Raw genomic sequence first — 26,909 nt, 5'->3', positions numbered from 1 at the left:
GCAGCACGTGCCACCCTGCCTGGGTTGTCACATCACCCTCTGGCCCAGCACGTAGCTGCAGCCCCACCTGGGCAGTTGTGGTTGCTGCAGCAGCCTCTCGCAGACTGGGATGCTCACAGCTCGGCTTTCCCACTCACACAGCCTGCAGCTTTCCTCTCCTGTTGCACAGTGTGCATGCTTTCCTTCTTTTCCTAGCTGCTGCCTTGGTTAAAATAAACCACAGGGTCCTCACTATTGAGTGTTAGGAGGGGAAGAAAAACCTAAATGCATGACAGAAGAGTACGCAACAAGTCAAAACAGATGCCAAGGTAAAAGCCAGCTTTTGAATCATGTGTTTACTTGCGGCAAGCCAGGCTCCTCGTGTCTGGCATTTGGGGCTGGCTGTGCTATATTTCACTGGCACACTCACACCTCTGGAGAGCTGTGGCATCTCTCCCAGCCTGGCAAATACTTTGGAGGATTCTTGTGCACGAGGAAAAGCCTAAGTAGGTGGTGTTTATATAGGCAGCCCGCTTCAGAGAGGGTCTGGCCCTGAGCTGCAGGAAGGCTGGGAGCCCTGTAGTCCTGGCTGGAGTAGGGTGCTGTGCCCTGCTGGCCTTGGCACTGTCTGCTCCAGGACCTGCTGTCATCCCAGCAGAGCAGGCCTTCTCTTGGGCATGGGATTTGCCGGCAGCCCCAAAGCAGCTGTCTGACCTGGGCCGCAGTGTGGTTGCACAGTTCTGCTACGAGCTGCAGTTGTGCCAAGAGACAGACAAAAATAAAGCCAGGCAAGATAAGATAAGGGAAAATACAGAAAAGCCTAAAGTTGCCAAGATGGTAACAGCTGTAAATGCAAAGTGAAGGGCAGAAGCACGAAGAGCCCTGCCCCAGCTCGGGGTGCCAACACACGGTGCTTTGTGCTCAGCCCTCGCACAGGTGCGGGTAGCTCTGAGTGGGGCAAAGGGGAGGCAGGCTGCGAGGAAGGCTGGTGTCCGTGCTGCCCAGCCGGCAGCGCTTGGCCCGAGTTGAGCGGGGTTAATGTGAGGCAGCGTCCGGCGCTGCAGGAAAGCCGGGCTGCGAAGACACCGTTACTTCTGTGCTGGCGGGAGGAGGACCCTGCAGGGAGTTGCGACCAAGGCGCAAACAACTCTTCATTAATGTGAAATTTGGCACCGCCCAGCTCTTACCCCTAACAGCGGTAGAGCTGCGTTCTCCTATTAAAGCACGAGGAGCAGCTTAGTCCCGCAGCACGCCCAAGACGGTCCCTGGCGGTGCCCCGCACGCTGTTCTCCCGCCCACACAGCAGCCCGGCAACCCATCATCCGCTAGCAATTAACGCGCGGCGCTGCAGCGCGGCTGTAGCTTTAAAGAGGGTGGAAGAGAGCGATTCCAGGTCCGGCCCCGCCGCACAGCCTTCGCCGCTTGGCCCGCCATGGGGAGCCGCGCGATCCTCGTCTTCCTCGCCCTCCTCTCCCTCGCATCTGCCCGCCGCAAGCTGCTGCTTTTCCTCCTCGACGGTTTCCGCTTCGACTACATCGACGACGCGGAGCTGGAGTCCCTGCCGGGCTTTCGGGACATCATCGGCATGGGGGTGAAGGTGGACTACATGACGCCCGACTTTCCCAGCCTCTCCTACCCCAACTACTACACGCTGATGACGGGTGAGTGATTCGCTGCCGCGATGCTCCGTGCAGAAGCGGAGGGCATCTCGCCTGCCTCTTCGCGTGCAGAACTTGTGAGTGTCCCCGTCATGCTGTTAGCTGGGAGCCTAAAGGTACGGTAGCACAGTGCTGCTGCGGTAGGTGCGAGGATAATCAGAGCTGTCCTGAGCCGGGAAAGCCGCTAGGAGCGGGTTTTATTGCGACGCGGGGCTCCCCGCCTTGCCTGCTGCGCTCTGAACGCAGAAATAAGTGGAAAGCTGTGAGCACGGGGTTGCTCAGACGGCTTTCAGTCTATAAGAAGGCATGTGTACTGAGGGGGCGACTACGAAGAGGCTTGTTTTCAGCCGGCAGGTCCGCTTCAGAAAGTTCGGTGTTGTACTTCTTTTTAGTACTACTTTTTGCCGTCATCGGTTCCTGCCCTGACTTTGCTACGAGTCCTTACAGCAGCCAAACAAAAAGCTATCAGGGAGCTTCGCTGCTGCTCCCCTCCTGGCTCCTTTCTTCTGAGCACTCGAGGAAGTGGGAGATGTAATGCTCCCAAAGCCGTTTCCTTTTAACGTAAACAGGACAATATATCACTGTAGAGGCACTAGGAAGATGCAGAGTGCAGCTGAACCGTCCCTATTAGTTAAAGGCACCCTGCAAACAAGATCCAAGTGCGTAAAGAGACAGAAAAGTTTTTCTGGAGCTTCAGAATGGATCCTTTCTCTGCAGTTATTTGACATACGGGGCCTTTCAGCTATCTGGGAACAGTGGGAAAGTCCATTCCCTCCTGGGTTGGTGGCATCTTCTGCTGCCTGCAGAACAATGCACAGCCCAGCAGTCTGTATGCTGCTTGCTGGGAGGGCAAAGAGATGCCATTGTAAGGCAGGACCTGACATCAGTGGTGTCCAGCTTGTTTTGAAACTGTTTAACTCCCTCCTCCCCTTCTTGAGAGAGGAATGCCTGACAGTGCTCGTTTCCACTATGAGCTTTAAAAAATAAGTAGAAACTGTCAACTGAAGACTGCCACTCCACTGGGGATCATTTCCTTTAGGTGCGTGCTTAACACTTTCTATTTGTGAAAAGCCTTTGGACAAAGTCATTAAGAGGAACAGGGAGCAACTGCTTTCTCTCCTTACCACACCTTGTCATCATTCCTATTAAGTGTGGATGTCCATCATCAGCCCTTCGGAGGGTTTAGTACTCAGAAAAGGGTTCTGTTTTAGGCAATGAATCATGCCTACCAGACTTGTCACATTCCAGGGTACCAGGTTCTAGTGTGAAGCCATGAGATAGAGCTCTGTCTCACAGACTTTCTGAAGTCTCCTGACCTTCACGACAGGGCTCTCCATGCAAATACAAATGGCCTGCAAACAGTAATTAACATTTGTGGTGTATGAGCCACAGCACATGAGCAGGTCAGCAAGAAATGAGGACTGGATTCAGGTAACAAACAAGCCCAGGGGAAGATCTGAGACTGCTCCTGAGCACTCAGTGTAGGTGTGTTTCATAGAATCACAGAATTGTTTGCCTTGGAAGGGACCCCTAAAGGCCGCAGTCCCACTCCCTGCAACAAACAGGGATACCTACAGCTCCATCAGGTGTTCCAGCCTGACCTTTGTTGTCTCCAGGGATGGGGCATTCACTGCCTTTCTGGGCAACCTGTGCCAGTGCCTCACTGCCCTTAGCATAAAACACTTCTTCCTTATGCCCAGTCTAAATCTTCCCTCTTTCAGTGTGAAACCATTTCCTCTTGTTCTGTCACAGCAGACCATGCTAAAGAGCCTGTTCCCATTCTTCTTACTGCCCCCCTTCAGATACTGAAAGGCTGCTCTCAGGTCTCCCCAGAGCCTTCTCCATGCTGCACAGCCCCAACTCTCAGCCTGTCCTCTTGGGGAGGTGTTGCATCCCTTGGGTCATTTCTGTGTCCCTCCTCTGGATGTGGACCAGCAGGTCCACATCTCTCCTGTATGAGGTCCACCCTCTCCCCCATCTGGACACAATGCTCCAGATAAGGTCTCACAGCACAGAGCAGAAGGTCAGGATCACCTCCTTGACCTGCTGGCTGTGCTTCTGTTGACACAGTCCAGGACACTGTTGGCTTTCTGGGCTGCAAGTGCACACTGCTGCCTCATGTCTGGATGCCATCCACCTGTGTCCACAGGTCCTTTTTATCAGGCTTTGGAGATGCTGAAGCAGAAGGCAGATGTAGTGCTGGTGGGGGTGAAGCTGTATGCTGTTCAATCTGATTTCCCATTAGATGCCATGATTTGCGTGTCTGTGCTGTGGGGGATGCTTGTAACTAACTCTTCTTCCTTTAGAAACTGGCACACGCAGGACTTAAATGTTACTAGTTTGTTCTGGGAAATCAGGGACTACAAGGACAATCTATTCTGTATTGTCTTGTCCTGAGCTGCTGTATCATGAGTTAAGAAATTCATTCCAACATTCAAATTGCTGCATGTCAGCATTTCTAAGAGCGCTTTCATAGTCCATAGGCTTATATTCAGTAAACCAGCTTGACAAACATTGGTACACACCCACTCTGATTTGCTTCTTACGTCCCATCTCTCACTCTGAGCATTGCATCCCTTCTTTCCTTGGGCATTCACAAGCCTGTGAGGAGCCATATCCACTCAGGAATGCTTGCAGCACCAATCTGGGCTCACTGTGAGCCTACGCATGAGGATGCTGCAGCTGAGATGCATTTCCCTCTTTTTACCTTCCATTCTCATGAGCAAGGTCTCTCCTTTTTGCACTTTGCCCTTGGCTAAGTGTCTGTGTGAGCTCTGTGAATCTGGAGGGGGTGGTTCAAACAGAGAAGCATTTAGGTTGGAAAAGGCCCTCAGGATTACCAAGCCCAACCGACAGCCTACCACAGGAGAGTTCGCTGAGGTTTAGCCAAAGATGTTCTAACCAAAACTGATGGCCAAGAGGCATGGATCTAAAAAGCAACATAAAACACCCTGTTTTGCTGTCAGTATTTAGTAGCTGCAGCGGGAGAAAGAGCACACAGCTTAGGTAATGTGTTACAAAAAGTCTTGGTGAAATAACTGGTTAAATATTGAGAAGCATGGGGTGGAGATGTCGTGATCATGCTGCACTGCATGGTAATGATGGTAAAACTAATTGAAAACCTATGGTTGTGAAACTGGGAGGATTATGAGTTGTTAAAACTAATGAATTCAGGGAATGATGGGTTAGGATGACAGCCACCAGGCTGTGAAATGTGACCAGGCTACAGCCAGAGCGTTTGGCTAATAAGTGCAATGAGCCATAGAGCCCTGCCAGAGGTGGGACTGCTTGTTATATAGAGAGGGTAAACAGAAGAAATTTTTTACTGCTAATCCTCAAATCTGAGTTAAAAACAATAGTGTTCTGTGTCAACCCTCCTCATAATAAATTAGTTCTTCCCCTAACTCTTTTGCTGCTAATCTAGACCCTACCTGATGTCCGAACTTACCATTCTCCATATCTGATATTGCAGCTTGATGGCTTTCTTTCTTGCTTTCTTTCTTGCTTTCTTTTTTTTTTTTTTTTTTTTTTTTTTTTCCCTACTATCACAGAGTTCTGTGATTGCAGGTGAGAAATGAGCACAGGCAGGAAGGCACTCTGGTAACAGAAACATCCTGGTTCTGGTGCTTGCATGGCCTTAAATCCAAGTATATGTAAGGAGCTCACCAGGGAGAAGCAAGGCTGTGTTAGTGATGGAAAGCAACACTTAAATGGTGAAACAGGCAAAAAATGTCCCTGATGTTGTGTTGGAGAGAGCTCTGTGCAACTTGAAGTGGGTTTGACAGTAGAGGAAAGAAGGAACCCCGATCTACCAATCCAAAATGCTCCCTTAGTCACACCACGTGTTGTTTTGTTATGCAAAGAAAGGAGTTAAGAGCACAAGCCACCTCAGGATCTTGTCCTATGGAAAGTGCTTAGTGCTTCCCTTTCTCTGTCTTGGCTTGGCTCTGCTGGGAGGTTTCATGCCAAAGTAAATGGAAAATCTGAGGTCTCCATTCACAACAGGAGTTATTTGGGGAGCCATGCGTGCTCTTTCTCAGGAGAAAAGCTGCTTATGTTGCAGAGCTTTGGAGGCAGCCACAGGCAATGGGTCCTGTGGGTGCACCCCAGCCCTGCGGTCCCTCTGGCTTGGCCAAGGACAGGTCTACACCATCTGCAGGGCCCCTGTGTGCTGAGCCCCAGCCACTGTAAACATCAGCACTGCTTCTGAGATGGGGACTGGGGCTGGATTTATTTTCTGAGATCCCAACATCAAATGCAGGCCTTTCTGCTGGCTGTGTGGCCTTTCTTGGCCTCTGGACAGGGTAGTGGAGGGAGATCCTGATGGTGGAAATCCATGCGTGGAGAACAGTGGGCAAGCAGCATCCATGCCTCTTTTCTGAGAGGTCTGTTCTTGGCAAGGAGGCTGCAAGACCCCATGGATCATGTGAGATAGAGGAAGAGGTGGAGCAGAAGGCAACTCAGGTCTTCTGAACCCTAGGTTGAGGTCTGTGGTCTTTACAGAGCCGTCCCACTGCTGCTATAGCTCAGTGTACTCTCATTTTCCCTTCAGTACAGCCAATCCTGCTGTGCACTGCGATGCTGGTGTGCCATGCAGACTGCTCACCCTCACATGCACATTTATCCTGTGGTGGTTTCCTGGCTTACAGCATGGCACTGCAGGCCTACCAGCCACACGGTACCTGCAGGGAGCCTTGCCTGCTGCCTTCTCCAGGCAGCACAAGTCATGGCTGTGCAGCACAGATGGAGGATAGGGATTTCCATGCTTAATAATTAACTGTCACCACTGTGAGTGTGCCCTTTGAGCTCTGTCAGCAGGGGATGTGGCCAAAACCAGCAAAACACAAACGCAGCCACTACCCTACCACAGCCATCTCTGTGAGCTGAGAAAGTGTGTGTTTCACTTTGAGACCTGTTCTTTCTCTTGCTTTAAAACTGCAGAGCTACATACGCTGATGGAGTGGTCAGTATTGCAGTGCTCAAACCAACGTGGCTCTCATTTTTGCTGGTGATGGTTTCAGTGGATGTCCCGTTTCTGCTGTCTGTTAGACAGAACCTGAGCTCCAGGCTGGTCCCAGAAAGCATGCTGACGGCTTCTGTTCATTACCTAAGCAAGCTCTTACATGAGCCAAAGACAAGAGAATTTTGAAGATCCTAGTTTTTAATGTTTTTGGTTGTTATTTTTTCCTTTAGAGCATGCTTCATTAAAATCTATCTCAGGCTACCAAATGAAACACCAGAGAGGAGGGGATTAACAGTACTCACATTGTTTGAGACATAAAAATTTCAGGGCTAGGAGTACAAGAGAGAGGCTGGTTATCAGTACCAGAGAAACAAAATGACCTCAGCTTCCCTGTCCAAACAGGAAAAAAGACAGAAGGATGGAATGAATGTGATGAGGGATGAGCAGCCCATAGCTAGTACACCTGCGAACAGCTATTAGCAGTAAGTGGACATTCATGTGTCAAAGTATCTCCCTGTCTAGAATTAAAAGTAAGAAAAGTGATGGAAAGAATGCTGCCAGAGGCTTGTTCTCTCTCTAATGGTGCACCCAGCAGCTCTGCACATTGCTGTGCTCTGATCCATGAACTGCTTAGAGCTGTGGCTGCTCAGGCACAGGAGTTGCAGATCAATGAATCCCCTTTAGAAATAAATAAATGCTGCCCACAGCAGGTTTTTCTATGTCTTTTGGTGTGAACTTACTTGTATAGCAAGTTCTCACTTGATGTAGGCTAATGTGTTTCAGCTTTGTAGCAGTGTGGTACTGAGGGCCATAAAAAAATGGAACGGCATTGCCAACATGCTCTTCTGGGAGCATAAATCGTTTGCTCACATCTTGCAGGAACTGTTTTCAATTGGGGACTTGCAAGTGGTAGGGCCATTTCATCAGGATATGGGCTCACACTGACTTCTCAAGGAACTAGTGTGATGCCAGGGCTAGGCAGCAAACAATGGTGTGAGACATTCAATTCCACACACTGGCACGGTAGTTGGGAGGTCTCTTCTACTCTGCTGCAGAAACTTACAGGGTTTGCATGAAGGAACTCAGTTCCTTCTCCTGGCGCTCTTCCAGAAGGATACAGCAGTTATATTCCTGAGAACTAGATGTTCTGTCTTTTCCTCTGGTAATTGAGGAAGGGTTGTTCTTTTACTGCAACTGCAGTGAGTTTAACTCATGACATCTGTCCACTGCATGTGGGTTTTGCCCTGCTGCTTCTTTTGGAGCTCTAGAGTTAATATTTGATTACAGAGGAAAGTAGCAGTAATGGAAGCAATAATAAATTCAGCACGCTATGGTGACCATATAACAACACGGTACTATTTTGACAGTTGTTAAAAAGAGGATCACCAGAGGTCGTTTTCTCAGGCTGGGGGAAATGAATTACAGCAAAGGATGTAAAGGAACTTGGGAAGCACATTTGGCTCAGAAGAAATCTGTGAAATGACCTTAATTCCATGTATGTGTCTTTAAGGGAGATATCCTTTCTATTGCAGGGCTTTTTAATCTGAGTGAAGCACAAAAGGGCCATGGCTGAAGATTAACACAGGACAAAAATCAAATTAGAGAGCAGGCATACTTTTTGAATGGCGTTTCCCAGTGATGAATATTGGGATGAGCAATGCATGGAAGAGACTATTAGTTGGTTACTGATGTTTTGCAAGGAGATCTAAGGTCTGCCTGGGACACAGGCTCCAGGCAAGCAGAGGGGAATGGCTCTGGTCAGCGTTATATGGTCCTGTCTGCTCATCTGATGTTCCCTTCTGGCCCTGTGAGTCTGTAAACTTGAAAAATATTTACATCACCCCTTAAAATAAGATGAAGATAGTTCAGGTGTTTCTGTGCTTTATTATGTATGTATTGCAATTATTTGTTGCTGTAGCGGTTCTCCAAGAGCACAACTAGCAGCATATAGAAGTGCTTTGGAGTCTGGCATGTACTGCAGATGTTTCCAAAACAACAGTCGAATCACATTCCTCTTAAAACACTGCCTCCCAGGTATGAGGTGTCTCTTTAGTGTAAAAAGACTTGGAACCTATAGAAGAATGGACCCATTTAATGTGGTGTTCAGGAAGATTCCTCTGTATTACAGCACACATATAATGAAACTTCGCAACAACGCTACAACGAACAAGCTCTGTTCTGTTCCTTAAAGAGGTGAGCCAACTGCCAGTAGACCTCAAATCCTATAGGGAGCTGACATCAGTAGCAGCTGGAGCTCATGGTTTTTGTATGAAAGCTGTACTGTGCATCAAACAGATGCGTGGCCTCCCAGTTTCAACCCAACCTGAAGGCTTCTGGGGCTAGCACCAGTTGCTGGCTCTGCAGTTTAGCAAGTTGATATATGGCTAGGAATGTATGGACTTCAAGAAGCTGAAGAGACGAGGCTGCGCTCTAAATAAGAAGCTTGTGTTTTTGAGGTACTACATAGGCTTCCTACTAGTTCTTTTTAGACTTACAGTGAAGAAAGCTCTTGGCAGCCTGAGGAGGACAGATTACTTCCCCTCCAGTCCACCAGTTTTCCTAAATTAAGCCTGTTTGTTTTAAAATGGTGTATAATAGGAAGGAGAAGCCTGTTTGTTTTAATGTAGTGTATAATAGGAAGGAGATTTTCAAGATCCATTTCAAGGTCACATGTACACTAAGTATACAGAGTCCTCTGCTTTTTTAAAACAAGTGTGCTGAGGTTATTTCAGTTCTGCTCACCACGCTTGTTCTCACGGTAATCGATGTCTGTAATCTGGATCCTTGAAATGTCATGAGTCACCAGGTAATGGTGGTGGTGTCTCATAGATACATTAGCTGTTGCTTTTTAAGATGAGGAAATCATTATCTTCCAGAACAACTTAATCTTTAACATTTTGTTTTCCGTTTCTGTTAACTCACTTGCAGATTAATTCTTAATGTACTGTATCTTCTCTTCTGACAGCTTTCAGCCAATACATACCAGTGTCTTGTAATATAAAGTTGCCCAAGTACACCCAGCGTGCAGTGAGGGGGCTTGAAAACGTCTAATGCAATGATTGCTGTCTAAGAACCAAGAACAAAACATATTTGTGTTTTTAAAAACAATAAAACCAGCAAACAAAAATGGAAATGAATAGTAGTATGTAAAGGTTTTAGCCTATTTCTGACTTGTATGAGGAAAAAACAGTGTGGAACATGGATTATTTCAAAGAAGAGAGCAGACACTTCCAATCCAGACTGATTGCACATTTGGACCTTCTGGCTTGATCTCCTGTGGTCTGTGTCTTGCAGCTAAGGTGTATGCCAGGAGTAGAGGGCCTCTTAGGTGGTCCTGGTGACAAAAAGAGCCTCAGGGGAGTGAGTACCTGGTTTAGCAGGACAGCATGAAGTGAGGATGGAGAGGGCTGCTTGTACTGGCTGTGTCCTGCCTGCTTCCCTTACTCCTTACCATCATGGAGCTTTCAGGCCACTTGAAGGATGATGGCCTTGCTCTTTATTATTTTTCCCATATTCTGAGTGCTGTTGCTCTGCTTTTTTAAGTACTGGTACTGAGCAGTGCATGCACTAGATGAAGCAGAGGACAAGTGTGAGTTTCCCAAAATTCCCTGTTTTTGGATCACGCTTTCCTGTTTACAGACTGCAGTACTGGGGCTGTGTGTGGGTGGGTGTCTTAAAATAGTCTCAGACCTGGCAGATGTTGGATGCAGAGAAGCCAGATCTCAGCCCAACACATGGCATCTCTGTGGTTGCTGCTACAGCGAGTTGTTTGGGCTGGGAGAGTTCTTTCTTCTGGCTGCAGGTCCCTAGAAGCTGGCAGGCTCCAGGTGAGCTAACTACATTTTCTTTCTGCACCATTCATGCTCCCAGAGGCATCTTTTCAGCTGACTTGCTGAGTGAGCAGGTGGTAACAGGGATGTGTTGCTGATGGCATCCTTCTGCTGGAGAATGCGGGTCTGACAGTGCTCTTTTTCTTCTCCCTCCCCAAAGGTCGCCACTGTGAGGTTCATCAGATGATTGGAAACTACATGTGGGACCCAAAGATGAATGTATCTTTTGATATCGGTGTGAATAAAGAAAGCCTCTTACCTCTCTGGTGGAATGGATCGGAGCCTTTGTGGGTCACAATGATGAAAGAAAAAAAGAACGTTTTCATGTACTACTGGCCAGGTTAGTATGTCAAAAATTAATACCAGTTGTTGATGTATTTTTAAGGGCTCCATACTGCATAGGGTGGCTTTCTCATACACTACAGTTCTGAAATACAGACAAGAATTATGAATACTGTACTAATCCCTTATGGAAATGAATTTGCTTTTCTAAGCCATATGCAGTTTGCCTTGGCCTAAGAGAAAAAATGACTAAGGCATCTCTGGGAGTAATATTCTGTCAAAGATTACGTTTAGGGCCACTGTTGGCTTGCAGAGCACCTCCTTCTTCCCCATCTACTCCTCCCCTCTGTTCACCTGTATCCCTGCTGTGCTCAGTGGTTCACAGAGCAGTGCCATAGGCTAAACAGTAACCATCCTCTCCCAATGTTTATTTGTTTTTAACCTGAAACTTAGTAGCTGAGAGCTGAAGGCTACCAACCTGTATTATGAAGGCAGCAAAATTCCCAGTGGAAAGCAGGGCATTTTTTTGCTGAGCAGGAGTCAGCATCATTGTCTTATTCATCACTAGCTCTTCTCTGATCAGTTTCTCCAAGTATGAGCCATTAATTCGGAGGTACTTTGCCTTTCCATCCCTGGTCTGTTGCATACTGGATCACCAAAATCTCTAGGGGCCCTCAGCCAGCCAGCTTACACCATCCTTCCACTCTCTCCAGGAAAACTGCCACAGTTTTAGGAATGGGAAGGAAGAACAAACTAAGATGAAGAACACAGAAAAGCTAGACAGAGAGAAAAGCTCTAAAAGTGGCAATATTGCATTGTGATCTCAGAGGATTGTAGTTGTAGACTAGATAGAACACAAGTATCCAACCTTTTGGCTTGCCTGGGCCATGTTGAACAAAGGAATTGTCTTGGGCTGCACATACAGTGCTCTGAAGGTAATACCTTCTATTTAGGTAATAGGTAATACCTTCTATTTATTTCCATTGAAACTATAACCAATACAACAAGTAGAGTAACACTACTTGGTAAAGCAAATTCTTGGCTATGAAACACTCTTTTTCAACACCATCAGCTGTGCATTTTCACCAGTGATGAGCAAGAGCCTATTTCACACACAGTATCACAGTATTTGCCTTGGTGGAGGTGAACTACTATCACTATTGCCACTGCTGAAATGCACCATTCACTGCGCTTGTACCCACTGTTGTTTGGCCTCCAAAAAGCATCAAGAAAGCATCAATGAATGTCACTGAGTGGCTTTTTTTCCATGTGGAGGATTTCAGTGACACCCCTTTGCTTTGTATGCACTTTCACATCAGACAGCATTTTGTCAGAGTGCCCATCTACTGTCATCTGTCACATGGCAACAACATGTATCAGAATATTGGTGGGAAGGTTCAACTTCTACTGCCATACCACCAACATCCACCCCTGGCATCATAGGCCAATGTAATGCAGGAGGCATTACTTTCAGAGCAACCCTCATAAAACATACAGTATTATTAATATTTAAGTAACAAAACACTTCAATTTCAACATATTTTCTTTAAAAACTAAAAAAAGTGAGGAACAAAGCCATAAAACTAGTAGGACACTAACATAATGGGCAGGTTTGATGGCAGTGGCTGCAATTAGTGAGCTCTCAAGGTGTTTGTCAGAGATTTTTGATGAAGTTTTATTCCTCCTGCTCACAAGTATGTGTACTGCCAAGGGCAATGACATGAGTAAAGTGTGGTTGTGAAGTGAGGGATATTTCTCTCCGGTAAGAGAGGGCTTATGAAAGTCTGGTGAAGAGACGTGATCAGATTTTTGAGTTGAATATTCAATTGCAAGTCCATACATTCCATCTGAAAATTTGCAGGTCATCTACTTATGTCAACTGAAAATGATGTCACAGACATTAACTGATCACTTTTTTTGGCAATCCTAAAACCTGTTCTCAAACTCCTTTATGAGAACAAAAAGCCTGGCTGCACGTTCTCTGCTGTTCAGAGCCCTTTGTTAGCAGGAACAGCAATATAGTGCCAAGTTCATTGTACTTTGCTCTGCAAGATGCTATTTTCTCTCTAGCCAGCAGTCACAGAAGACAATGACCCAAACAAGAGTGATCAAATGTAATGACAATGTATTGTGAATGCCAGAGGACTAATTCCCAGTGCCAACTTACTTCACTACCATTTCCTCATCAGTGCCGGTTCCAAGCTTTGCAAATTTGGAATCCAAAATCTGCTGCTTCATATCTTTCCCTCTCTTCCAGTGGTGTGCACATTCAGTGCTTAGAAGAACAAAGTCTAAACCCCAGAACAAGGGGACACCAAGCAATTGGTTGAGTGTGAACACTCTTCTATCGCATCTATCCACATCTGAATGTAAACAAAGCCAAGTGGGCAGCATTTATTCAGGCCATCCTAGCCCTGGAAGCAAAGGATCAGAAACACCACTGTGCTGGGTGTTCCAATGCTGCTTGTGCCAAAAGCTCTTGTCATAAGCATTTGACTTGTGGGGATGCTTTTTATTTTTATTAATTGCAACAAACAGTCTCACTTCATAGATGAGCATTATGTGTTTATCTGGAATCATCTGCTCTTCAAGGCACTCCTGGGGGAAAAAGTTGTGCACCGTCTGAATGTCTGATCACTCAGAAAAACACAATTGCTAACACTGTATTGAGGTTCATTTTTCAGCACTGTGTGCTTCAGATGAGGTACAGTGACGTCTTTTCTGAGTACTGAAATGAGAGGAAGGAAAAAATAAACTCCAAATCCAACCTTTTGTCATCTGGACACAACGTTTTCCAGACCGTGGAGCTAGTTTGGAAAGCTGTCAAAACTTTTTGTTATGATGTGAAGTGTCCAACTGTTAAATCAATGTTTAGAAACACAATTTAAAATTGGCAGAGGCTCAAGCCTCCATGTCAGATAGAGCATATATATCACTGCAAAAGAATTCCTTATTCCTGCTCCAGAAATTGAAGTTTTAAAATAAAGGTTTAATTTCCTACGAAACTATGTGGAAAGGTATTTAATGTTAAATCTCAGCACATACAGCCCATCTATTTGTACTTGAACCAAGGAAAGCTTAACATTCCCTTTGTCTGGCTTCAAATGCTTTCAAATATCCTTTCCCATTATATTTAAATGAAAAAATTTACCATCTGTCCTGGCCTCTACCAAGACGCAATGTAATTACTAGAAGGTCTTCAGAGCCAGTCATTTGGAATTTTAACAAGCCTTGAACATCACAAATCCAATTTTAAGTTCTGTTTGTTACAGAGGCAAAAAATCCCACAACAAACCAAACCACAAAACCCTAAGCAAACAAATAAAACAGAACACTGACAATGAACTGCTTGCTTTTTGTCTGCTTCTTCTTTCTCATTTACCACTGAAGTGGCCGAAACTTCTAACTTTTGCTGCTTCTGTAGGCTCATACGCCATGTTCATCCCTTGACAATCTAGAAATAGCAAAGATATCAAAGCAACTAAAATAGTCCAGGTACCCAAGAAGTTGATGCTGTCAGTTAAAAGTATTATGTAATTCTGGAGAGCAATATCTGAGAAAATTATAATCTAATGTCAGTATCTGAAGAGAAAAAGACAACCTATGAGTCACTGGTTGTGAGCAACCATCCATCTAATCTAAAATTCCAGACATCAGTTCTCAAGTTAGCTATGACTGGCCTTGTGTTTCCAAACATGCCCTTACCAGAAGACTGACGTTGGAGCCAGTCTTTTCCAAGACTGAAGTGCCAGAGAAGAAACTGGCTGTGAAGTTCCAGCTTGAAACGCAAGCAGAATCAAAGAGGATTGCTGCATCGCCCCTAGTATATGTGGTGCCTAAAATCTTGTGTTTTGCTGCTGGCAGCACCCAGGACATCATACAGAAGAATGCATTTGAGCAACTCAATCTTACACTTCTAATTGTAAGAATTTCTTTGCCTGCAATCCCATCCAGGTAAATGTTGTACAAGGCGTGCAACCATATTAATTACATGGGCATGCTGATAGGTATGTGCCTAGACGGAAGTGAAGATGTAAAAGTTTGGAATGACTGCAGCAGCAGAAGAAACTGGAGTATAGATCCTTTAGAAATGGGTCTCTCATCATTTTCGCATGTAAATTGGATGCCCCTTTAAACTTGTTGGTTGTTTTGGTAATATTCAAAAGTAGTATTCAAAAAAGCAGTCAAAGGCCTGTTTTCAGCAAGTCATTGCCTAAATAGGAGAGGTGTAGTATGGACAGCCTAAACTGAACAAAGCCAAAAGGTGTGGTATTTCATCTGTTGAAATACTACATCCCTTGCAATTGCCTGTTGTGACTCGCATTGCAATGCCAGGTCTCTTGGTCAACTTATTTTGCAAGATGTTTTCTTTTCCCTGTATCCCAGTATTGCATCTCAGCAATATGAGCTTCTGCAGGCTGAGGTGCATGACACAGACAGCTTCTCTCTGCTGAATGTCCCAGTGATCAAACCGCTGTGAAATGTCTCAGAGAAGAGCTCTGCAATTTGCCCTAGTGTCCTCTCTAGACTTACACCTCCTATGCAACCTTAATTCCTCCCAGCCAATGTATCAGCTTCTGACAGTCCTTAAGCCTCTCTCTTTCATCCCAAAGGGAGAGCAAAGTGACCTAATTGTAGGCAGATTCAGTGTACCGCTTAGAGTTGCCTTTTTGACCTGACGGTATGGCTGTATACAGAGTACATTTTCCAAAAGATCTACTTTTTCTCTTGCGCCCCAGTAACCTACCAGTGAATTCATGGCTCTGATGGGAGCACTCTGGGGTTCTCTAAACATATTTCGCATGAATTCAGTGTTTCTGAAAGCACTGTTCTTTTAAATATTAATGTTATTCATCAGCGCAGGAACCAGAGAGCAAAAGGGCAGAAAACCACAGAAACAAGTTTTTGTGTGTTCGGGGCCGTGTTCTCCTGTAGGATTTGTTGCCACAAATTTCTGGACTGTATTTTTTCAAGGAAGGATGCAAGTTACCAAGAGAGTTAATTGGTCTGTACTGTTTCAACAAGATCTCCTGGGAAACAGATTTAATAGCAGAGTTCCAGAATCACATAATAAAATACAGTTTATAGAGGATATTATGATGTAAGATGCAGTGTATCTAAGTGGAAAATATTTGCCGACCTTCGAGGGAACGTTATCTAAATCTACTATGTTGGAAGTCTGGAAATGAGGGTATGTGGCCAGAGTAGTTAAGATGGAAACAACCAAGTGATTTAGGTGGAAATGATGGGCCACGAGGGAATCTGAGCTTTGCGTCCTGGGAAGGTCATGCCTTCCTTTTAAAGAGGGAAATAAAAGGATCCAATGTTCCATTTGCTGCAAGCACTCATCCAACATCCCTCTCTCCCCTTTTCTGTTCCCAACCGCAGTTTCCAGCATGGAAAGTGTAAGGTAAGTAATGTCACAGGGAATTTACTGTGAATAACAGTCTGTGGGGTCTGTAATGAAGGTGTAACTGCAGAACTTACCGTATTTTTCATTCATAGGTTGTGAGGTTGAAATCCTTGGAGTCAGACCAAGTTATTGCCGCGAATACTTCAGTGTCCCAACAGACCAAAACTTTGCGGATGCTATCAGCGACGCTCTCGAGGTTCTCCAGTACGTCATTAAAATTCTGCATAGGGTTCTTTCCTTTCCTAAAAGCCAGTATTTGGGTTTACTATGAGCTCTTGGGCAATTTTCAGGATTAGCTCCAACATAGGAAGATGAGGTTCAAGAGTGGATTATAATGCTGGAATAGAAACATGATCACGTACAGGAACAGAAAGTTACGTTAAGTTCAGAGGGAAACACATGTTCCTTTTATTGTGTGTAGCTTACAACACAGAGGAGACAACCTGACTTACCATTCCAAACAACTTCAGTATCAGGCTGTGAGAGTCTCTCATCTGACCTGCAGTAGCAAACTTTGAAATGCAAAGATGTAGAGAACACTCCTAAGACATTCAGCTCTAATCCCTAGTTTACAAGAACAACATTTTAGCTCCTTCTGCATTTTAAAGCATCTTAGGCACATTTCTTTTGGATTAGACATTGATTCTGTGTAAATATGAATACCACGATAACACATTTCTCAGCTGGCTCTTAGAAAAACAGCATGTTCCACACCCAGCTTTCCAGTTGCACCATCTCTTATCCAAAGGTCAACAAGGAAGAATTCCTTGTAGCTTGTAAAATTACATGTGTTGACACTACACCACCATATGTGTAGCCTAAGCCTTACCTTTGCTCTAAATCAACTTTCTCATTTAAAACCTTGTTGGTTCCACCATTTATCCAATGGAATCTGAAAAGCCTAGTGTGCAGGTGCTGAGGGTTACTTGTCCTTGACAGAAAGGCTCCAAGATGATGGGAGAGCTGCAGGGGGCGTTGCTCCCAGCTGCAAGCAGGGTTCTGTTGCACAGACACTTGCAAATTAATGCCATTAGAAGGCTTAGAGGGAAGTTGTCTCAAAACACCTGAAAATCCACTGAAAATGTCTCAGTAGCTATTTCACCTGGAGTCACAAGGCTATTTGCTGCAGCTGGCAGTGAGAAGAGCAGGGACATGCAAGTATGGGCAAGGGCAGCTCACAAGAGGTGAGAGTTGGCCATTTCAGGAGGAGAATACATCTATATTGCCATGTTGTCTGCAGCAAGCTTCCCAAAGGGCCCAAATCCTCCAGATCCTGCAGGAACTAGGGATGGTTTGTTCTTTGAACTGTTTCTGTTTGTGGATTGCCCCCTCTACAATTTCTGCCTGGCTTCCTTTCTCTCCCCCTAAAGCCTCCTTTATGTTTCTTCCCCATCTAGAACTTCAGTATTGTTTCCATAAAGTTGTATGGTGCCTTTAAAGGGTGTTAATAAAATAAAACCCTTCTTGGTACAATTATAGATGTTGTTCAGCTTTCCTTAGCAAGTTTTCCTTTTCTATTTCTTTTGAAATTTACTGATGATAGGAGAATACGGGACTAACATAAATTGAAGTTGTATGTAAGGTTCAATATATATCACTAGAGCACTGTGCCCTCATTGAGAAATCTCACCACGGTCTAAGAAAGACCATTTGTTTTACTCTGTCAAGACTTTTCTTATTTTTTGCCTACATCAAAATGGTCTTTTAATTGCAAGTGAGAAGCCAAAGCAGTCTCAGCAGTGAAATAGCAGGCATTGCTTGTACAGTAACAATAATATAAAGATGGTAATAAATATCCAAAAGGTTATTTACAATAAAACTCACCCATATGGAAGTCTTCAGTCTGCTGGGAAACACTGAGGCAATCTCCACCAAGGAGCAATCTCCAAGAGATGCTGCCTTAGTGGTGGTCAGCCCTTAAATGGGGTCTAGAGGAGGTGGAGTCGAGCTCCACCCCTTCCGGGAGCACAGCTACATTACTCTCACCTGTGCTCCCACAGCTGACCTGACACTTGCCTCATCTGATTAATCAGAGGTTCAGGCTGTGATTACCAATCTCCCATACAATTGCTGCAGAAGAAAACTGTTTAAAGAAGTTCACTGAGGGCATATCCAGCACAGAAATTACAGGGTTACATTTTAGAAATTAATTTGTGCCTAAGATAGATGGAAAGTAACAATTTAAATGAAACGGAGTGTGGCGAGGGCTGATGCTTTTGAATGGTTTTAAAACCACGTAGTATGACTGGCAGAGACATTCCCATCAAGGCAGAGGCATTCAGCTGCCTACAGGACTGCTCTTCTGCGGCCTACAGCAAACTCCCTAATGTAGATGATAGGTCCTAATTCATTCATTCAGTCCCTCACCTCCTTTTGTTTGTCTTCTGTCTCACTTGTCATCCCAGACTACCTGTACATCTTTAATAAGAGAAGTCAGACCTGTCAGAAAATCACACAAAATCTTTTTGTAGGGATCTTGATCTGGATCAAGGCATATCTTATGGATGGCTTACCCTCTCGCATATTAAGTACTGTAGAAAATGGCTGTGTTTGAATTTCTTGAACGTAAATTTGTGATTTTATCCACACAACTGCTCTCAGCAAGCTTTGTAGTGAACTGTACAGTGGTAATGAAAATGTAATTAAGGACTGAAGTATCTGCTACTAATGGGGCTGAGGGACATTCAGTGCAAAAATATGTGACCAACTAACCTTGTGCAACCCTGTGATCACCCTGGTTTTCCTCTGTTCATTGATCAGATTCCTGAACAAAAACCCCACCTAAAATGTCACCCCAAATCACACTACATGGGTTTCTGTATGGTCATGGAAAAGCCTGTCGTGAGTTGACTTAGGTGATTTGGAAGACCTTGCACAGGAGAAAGCTGGAAGAATCAAACCATAATTAAAGCACATTTTACTTGTAGTTTCCACAGTCCTTTTAAAAGGGAAATTGAACACAGAAATCAGTATTTTTTCAGGCTCTTTGTCATTAAGTGACAAGCTGCCTTCCTAATTTGAAGACCTAGCAGAGGGCTCCAGTGCTCTAAGTGCTGGTAAGGAGAACTATGTTAACTCTATTAGGAGAGGAAATCTCCCATACCACCCCCACACGCATCATCCTCTCCTTCCCCTCCATCTTCCAGTAATGGCAGTGCTGAAATGGCAGCTGTATACTACGAGCGTATTGATGTGGAAGGCCACCACTATGGCCCCTGGTCCGAGCAGCGGAAGAGTGCTTTGAAGGCAGTGGACAAAGCCATGAGCAACATGATTGCACAGATTAAGGTCAGTGACATTGGAAAATAGAGTTCTGGATGCATTTTGCTTCTCTATGTGCTGTGATCCTTAGTAGCTGCTCTGTAGTATTGACAGTACCAGCATCTGCTGTTTACAGTGCATGTGTCATCTTAGAGCTCCAGAACTACCTGTGTCTCTTCCCAAAGTCCATGTAACGTTGCCATTCCAATAGGAGTTGTTAGAGAAACCTTTTCAAAGCTGGTAATTAATTGAGACCATAACACAGCCTTCAAAAAGCTTTAAAAACTGCTCTTTGTGGCACTGCGAAGAGCCTGTTTAATGCCTGTTAATTGGACGTATTGGCAATAAACTTTTATTTCTTCCAAAGGAGAGGCTATTGATACCATGTGGAAGGTAAGACACCATTCTCCTGATTCATAGTTTTGTAGATGGTGATATAGTCCTCCCAGTGGACTGTTACCCCAATAGCCCCAGGAGGCCATAAATCAATCTACGCGTGGCTGTTTATAACTCATGTTGCTGGCTGGAATTTATAGCAGGCGAGTGAATGAGAACAGCTCATTTGGTAAGGTTTATGAAATCTGATGATTAACTTTTATGGTAGTTTTTATGGTACCACTCAGATCTCCGTAAATGAAGCTTTGCTTCAACAAAAGAAACAGAAAAAAAATGCTATCCAAATTATTTTGTGGTGAGGAAGAGAACAAGCTTTTAGGTAAATATCAGTTCTATGAATATTTCTGCTCCCTTTTCACAATGCTAAATACACATTACTCTATGTGCTTCTGAAGATAGAGGAATGTATTTTTCCATTTTCGCTAAATGATAAAAGCTGTAATGCCCAATGACTGTGTTTAGGAGGGGAAGTGAGGAAGACCTTTGCCACAGGTGGTACTTTTCCCCAGCCATTTTGACCTACAGACAATGAATAGCTGGATAAAATCCCATCTAAGCCTAACTAGGTCAACCATTTCTGGGGCTGGGATGTAGAATCTGGCTATTTGGTGTGTGTGGGGGGGGGAGTGAGAGTATTTTGGCAAATCTCTCTCTGGTGTTAATCCTTTAGGCTCTCTCAGAGCAGCATGCAAGAGCAGACAGCCACTGATATTGGTGGTGGCCAAGTTCACTGCAGGGTATTTTTGGTCATGCTACTTCTGGGGACTTCCACTAAAATCAAAGGAGGTCAAATGGGGTTTAAAATATACTAGTAGGTACAGACAGTATGAAGCCTTGCCATAATGGCTTTCGTGCACTCACTTCACAGAACAAGGGCCTTCAGCATGACGTCAATGTCCTCCTCTTCTCTGATCACGGGATGACAGACATCTCTTGGACAGACAAAGTGATTGAGCTGAAAAACTACATCAATATGAGTGATACAATACAGATGAAGGACCGAGGTCCTGTTGTGAGCCTTTGGCCTGCTGCAGAGAAGCATACAGAGGTATGTGCAGCTTGTTGGTGCTGATCTATTTTATTTCATGTTTCCTTGGTTCCTACGACACTTGTTTCTTTAGTATGAACACAACATCTGAATTCTGTCCTCAGAGAAGTGGCTCTTCTCCACAGCCACTTTGACCCTTTACACTCTTGTAACAGAGGTTTCTAAAGGGAATTCACACCAGACGAATTAAAAGCATGACCTTCCACTATCATTTGGCATAGACACAAGTTTTCAAAGCCCACCGCTGTTTGCTTCTGATAAATAACTAAGAAGAAGATTTTTTTCAAAATTTTACATATATGAATCCATTTACTGACTCAGTGGCTGGGATTAGCAAAAGATCTGAAAGAGGTCAGGCATTTTTACTCCAGTGAACACCCTTAGACATTGAGTAATCAGCTCATATAGGCTAGAATTACCAGAAGAAAAAATGAATAAGCATGTTGGGTGAAATCCATCATAAAAGCTTGAGGCTAGAACTACAGGATGTTGAGGGGCAAATTAAAACAATACATAAAGAAATATGGAAACCACTTGAAAAGAATGATAATGCAAGGCCTGTAACTAATACATTTGTGAGTTATAGCTGAACCAGAATCCAGGGCTTGAGAAGTACAAGCATCCATTTGTGAGTGATGAGAGATGTTGCTTTCTATCCTATATTTTATCAAATTGCAGTGCATTGTCAGTCGTGCAATTTGTTGAAGACAACATCTGCCAATTTTTGAACCCACAGAAGCCCTCCAGGATTTGTACAGCTGGGATATTGTGAACATTGTAAGTTAGTGCCAGGACTGACAGTTTTCTTAGAGGCATGTTTAAGTCTACTGCTCAAAGTTCCTGCAGGGGATTACAGCGTTGATAAACGTCATCCTCTGCCTTAGCTCAGCAATCTCTAGTTTTGTTGACAAGACCTTCAAACAACGGCAAATGTAGGTTGCAACTTCATAGAGACACGGGGTTTCATCTGACAAAGCTCTTTAAGCACATACTTCTCTTTCATTAAATAGCCTAATATCCTCATGGAGAGTACAGTGCTTCACATCATGGTTTTGTTTTCTTCTTCCTTCATTTCTTTTTAGAACTTCTGACTGGAGTGCTGCCATTTCAAACAAAATCAGTTTGATTTTCAGTTTCCCAAGTGTCAGATCCCACAATTTTAATTCACTTTAAAGAACCATGCTCAGGAATTAGATTGTATCCTAACCCAGAGGTATTGCAGTTAAGAGTTATGCCACTCCAGAAGTCCTGGTGAGACAACAGGAGCACTCCCTAGTCCAAGCCATGGTGAGAAGGCTGGGCTGAATCCCAGCTTCCCAACTCCTTATAGGATGAAGAGTTTCAGCCATCACCTTTTGATGACCAGTTTGAATGTCCTTATGATGAAGGGGGGGATTAGCCATTTAAAAAAATCAGGTGTTTTTATGGAACTGTAAGTGTGCATATGTTCTTTACAGCCACGTGCTGTGCTCACACTTGTTTTCTTTGCAGATATATCAAAAATTGAAAGCTGTGGAACACATGGATGTTTACAACATAGAGGACATTCCAGAGAGGTTTTTCTATAAAAAAGGAAAATTTGTGTCTCCTCTAACTCTTGTGGCTGAGGAGGGATGGTTCATAGTAGAGGTAAGGTACAGAAGCAAAATAGATATCAATGTGAAAAGGTGCCATACATGAACACAGAAAGAAGAACATGTCAGGGGAGATTCAGCTTGGAAGTGAGGAAAAACAGCTTTTCCAAAAGAGTGGTCAGGCACTGAAGCAGGCCCAGGGGGTTGCTGGAGTCACTGCCCCTCAAGCTGTACACGAAATATTTAGATGTTATACTAAGGGACATGGTTTAGTGGGAAATATTGCGTGATAGGCGGAAAGTTGGACTGGGTGATCTTGGAGGTCTTTTCCAACTTTGGTGATTCTGCGATTCTATGATCATTTTTTTGTTGGACATTGAGTCAAATTATTACATCATTTAGTTAGACTGACAGCAATGCTCACATCAAATATTGCTGTGAGCGTAAAAAAGCCTAAGGGCACGACAGCTATGCTGAAGCTAGACAAAGTTAAATTGTTAGGATGGATCCTTAAAATAGACTTCCCCCTTTTCCATAATTTGCCATTATAGTTGTGTTGATTTACTCCTCTTCCTTCTGCCAGTTCATCTGCCAGTTCTGCTCTTGCCAGATGTGAAAAGACTGTTTCTATTAAGTAAAATCTTGAGATCTCACTATGCTTCTTTCACTTCTACTTCCAGTACTTTTTCTTCCACCAGCCTCCCCGCTCACCAGACTCTGTCCTAAAAGTGCCTCATTTCTCCCAAGCCCCCTGGCCACAAGAAGGGTGAGACTGTGGGTCATCTAGAGATGTCTAGAGATATCTAGTGTGCCCATGGCAATTTGCATACCAACATATTACGATACATCCATCATAATAATAATAACAGTAATTTTGTCTTTGTATTGCTAACTAATTCTGCTGCTGTTTCCCAGAGCAGGGACAAGCTGCCCTTCTGGGAGAACGGCACAGGGAAGAGGGAGGCCTGGCAGAATGGCTGGCATGGCTACGACAATGAGCTGATGGAGATGAGGGGCATTTTCCTCGCATACGGGCCAGGTACAATGCCACCATTCCTATCCCTGCCAGGGACGCGGCTGGGGATGCCCCAGCTGGGCATTCCGCTGAGCAAATGGATAGAGAATGAAAACATCCAAAACAAAAGCTTTTGCCAAGTTATACTGTAAATTATATATATTGTAATGATCAAATACAACAATAGAAATCATAATACATATTACATTAAGCACCCCAGCCTCTTGGCTAAGCCCCAGGAAGGGCAGAAGAGCCCTTTGCCCATCATTTCAGCAGCAGAGCCCACAGCTGCAGCCGCTGATGCCTCTCCTCTGCTGCTCTTCCTGCAGATTTCAGATCCAACTACCGTGCGCCTCCCATCAGATCCGTGGATGTTTACAACGTCATGTGCAGCCTGGCAGGAGTGCAGCCACAGCCAAACAATGGCTCCTGGTCCAGGGTGGAGTGCATGCTGAAGAACACGGCTGTCCGCGTGCCACTCTGCACACGGAGCGGCTGTGTGCTGGCACTGACTCTGCTCTTGCTCTTCTGGTTGCTGTGATTCCCAAACAATGTCTGTCAGTGTTGCCAGAAACTTGATTCTTCTTTTTTTTTGCTTCCTTCTTCTTCTTCCCCCCCCCCCCCCCCCCCCAACAATCTTTCATTTGAATAATAGCTTCCTTACTAGCGTGCTGTCCTCATCCATCTGCTGTACTGCACCAGGCCGTGAATCTGACCCAGCCGTCTTCTACACCAGTTACAATGCAGAGCCAAGTTGTGTGCTGCTCTAAACACAGCCAGAAAAGCCAGTGTTGCTGCTCTGAATTTACAGCACTGGTGACAGGAGGAGGATTCAGGCCAGCTATCAGCAACATTTTCTGGTGGGTGCATATGGAGACCCTTGGACATCAGGCACATCTTATCCAGCAAGTTTAACAGAGAGGCTGAGCCTGGCTGCTGGTAGTGGGAAGCTCAGATGTAGAGACAGACCTCAGTGCATTCACCTGCACTCTTTCTGGTTTGTCCTTTACCCCAGCAGCCCTCCACCTTCTCCTTGCAATGCCGGCCAGGCCCAGTCTAAACATGCTGAGTAATCTGAGTGCCAACAAAGGCGGATCAGGAGGAGAGCGGTGAGAGCATCCTACCTCTCTTAGCCTTTCTTCCTTCACTCTTCCTTAAGGTGAGCCCTGGCACTGCATGCCCATGGGACAGGGACTGCATCAGGGAGTGAGGCTGGGGCAGGGGATGGAGAGTGATGGAAATCCTCCATATCTAAAAGAGTAAGAACTTGTAATGGCACCTGGACACACCGCACTCAGGACAAAGTACAGTGAGGAAGCCTGCCATTTAGCAGCCTCCCTGTTTCCCTTGGTGAAGATGATCTCCATCTGCTTAGTTGTTTTGTTTTTCTTTTTTTCTTTAACCCAATTGTGTTTCTGAAGGTTTCCAACACCTGCTTTTCGACCAGCTCCTGCTCTCTGCCATTAAAACACTGTGCTGGGCTTCACACGTTTTTCTTTAGACGTGGTGTTCTGCAGCAGGGAGAGAGGTTTACACATATGCATCTCTTCCCATCTCTCCCTCCTGTTAATCCTAGCTGCTATTCCTACCTTGGATTACCAAGCCCAAAGAAACCGGTAACAGTCAAGTTACATGCAGCCAGGAGAGCATGGAGCTGCTCTCAGAGGCAGTGGCACCTGAAAGGCAAGTCAAACAGGTGACGTAATCCTGAAAACATCAACACAGCAGGTGCAGTAAATCCCTAGAAAAAACAGTTTGCCCCTACTCTTTCACTCCAGTGCAGCCGTGGCTCTACCCTGGGGCAGTGCTCAGCACATGGCTGGCAGCAGAGCCAGCAGCACAGCTCAGTGAGCTCAGAAGATTAAAGCCACCGAACTGCTAAACTGTCGGCTTGTCACAGCCCTCGGTGTTAAACACGAGCTGTATGCACACCGTGATGGGTCGGCAGAGAGGTGGTCTTTGGGCACCGTTACATTTCTGCTGTGAAATTAGCCGCTCCAGAGCAGAGCCGCCAAGGTCTGATCCTACAAAGTGTCCTTTCCTCCTTGGGAGGCCGTGGGCTTCTGCAACACCCTCAGAGGGGCTCGGCGCTTCTCTGCAATACCTCTGAACCAAAAGCTTCCAATGAAAAACTGCCTCTGGAAGGATTTAGATCCCTCCCCGTGCAAAATAAACCTCTAAGGCTTGTTATTCACATGGATCCAGAGTCAAGTACCATTCTGGTACAGTGAGTTTGAGGGTGAATGATTACACTATGGGAAAAAAAGATAAAAAAAAAAAAAAAAAAAAGCACAACAAATTAAACTTGACAAAAGACTTCTGTAATAGCTATAAAGATTTATGTAATGTGTTTTTTAAAGCTCAAGTGAACCATCAAATCAATTGGGGAAAAAAAAGGGGAGAAAATCAGTCTTTGTTATTAGACTGTTGAGTATAAAAGGCAATTTAGTGCTTTCTAAGCATTTGCAGTAGCTGTAAAACAAGCATCCAGTGTTCAAAGTTCCCTGTTGCTCTTTAATGAACCAGGCTCCATGAATTCACTGGAGCACATTTTTAAAGCGAGAAAATTATCAGCAAACACAAGATAACCAAACAGCAAAACAGGGGAAGTCTTGCTGGAAAACCAAGAGGATGCACTCAGTGCATGCGGGCCCCTTCAGTCTGCAGCTCTAACTCTTGCTAGAAAAATAATCCAGTATCCTCCTACAGAAAAAAAGCCAAGCCCATCCTGAAAGCACGCAGCTGTATTCTGCTATGCCTCAAAACATACTCCGTCTGTAACAGAGATTGGACGGCAGACCTACAAGGAGCTCATTAGCTTCAGGGGTACGGCAGTGGGCTGTGCCGGAGAAGCGTGTCTGCCTTCCTCTAAAGTTCCGTACCTCTGAATCAGTTCTCATTCAGGGTCTTTAACCTATTCTTCTGTGCACTCCGCAGCTGAGGTGGGTGTGTTTCTGAGTGGGGTTTTTGTGCGACGACTGATTGTGAGTAAGTGAATAATTCTAAGAATGCTGTCATCAAAATACGCGTCTCTTTGTAAATACTGTAAGGTTGTTGAGAATAAGAAGCAGCCTTGACACCTTGTCTCTCTCGTTTGATTGCTGCATCAATGTGTAGAAGCAGTGCTTGAAGATTTGATGATTCATCATCAGAAAGATGAGTGATAACACTGTTTAGGAACAGCACAGTTGTCAGCACTTGAATTAGGGGCATTAAATACATCTTGTGAGCTACTGTAGCTTGTATGTTCGGTCCTGTTTCACAGGCACGTGTCAGTATTTAACCTTTTGAACAGGTGCACTTTTCTTTCCCCACTGTTTCTTGTGTCAGTTTACCTGCATTACTAACAGTGAGAGCTCTCCTATCTCCCACACGCCACTGCTGCACCTCCTCAGTCCTGCTTGGTGTACGCAGCCCGCTCTCCATCGCTGGGACATGAGCCATCTTGGTGCCCTGAGCGCCCAGCTCACCCAGCTCAGCGCCTGCTCCG

General features: G+C 44.9%; 1 protein-coding gene across 1 annotated transcript; it reads left to right on the top strand.

The window, feature by feature from the left end:
- The first annotated feature begins 1,217 nt into the window (after positions 1 to 1,217).
- On the top strand, positions 1,218 to 26,656 carry ENPP6 (ectonucleotide pyrophosphatase/phosphodiesterase 6). Its single transcript, XM_072335141.1, has 8 exons — positions 1,218 to 1,640; positions 10,591 to 10,770; positions 16,218 to 16,329; positions 19,272 to 19,413; positions 20,651 to 20,830; positions 22,322 to 22,459; positions 23,320 to 23,443; positions 23,749 to 26,656. The coding sequence occupies exons 1-8, from the start codon at positions 1,412 to 1,414 to the stop codon at positions 23,958 to 23,960; spliced, it is 1,317 nt and encodes a 438-aa protein (XP_072191242.1). The 5' UTR covers positions 1,218 to 1,411; the 3' UTR covers positions 23,961 to 26,656.
- The last annotated feature ends 253 nt before the right edge of the window (positions 26,657 to 26,909 follow it).

This window comes from Excalfactoria chinensis, chromosome 4 (assembly GCF_039878825.1).
Source record: "Excalfactoria chinensis isolate bCotChi1 chromosome 4, bCotChi1.hap2, whole genome shotgun sequence".
NCBI classification, from domain to species: Eukaryota; Metazoa; Chordata; class Aves; order Galliformes; family Phasianidae; genus Excalfactoria; species Excalfactoria chinensis.
This window is presented reverse-complemented; position numbering and strand designations above follow the sequence as displayed.

Excerpts from the sequence above, each read along its gene's own strand:
- ENPP6 (XM_072335141.1), top strand. The coding sequence starts at position 1,412 with ATGGGGAGCCGCGCGATCCTCGTCTTCCTCGCCCTCCTCTCCCTCGCA. Across the intron at positions 16,330-19,271 it reads GACGCTCTCGAGGTTCTCCA|TAATGGCAGTGCTGAAATGG; the intron begins GTACGTCATTAA and ends TCCATCTTCCAG. Across the intron at positions 23,444-23,748 it reads TTTCCTCGCATACGGGCCAG|ATTTCAGATCCAACTACCGT; the intron begins GTACAATGCCAC and ends CTCTTCCTGCAG.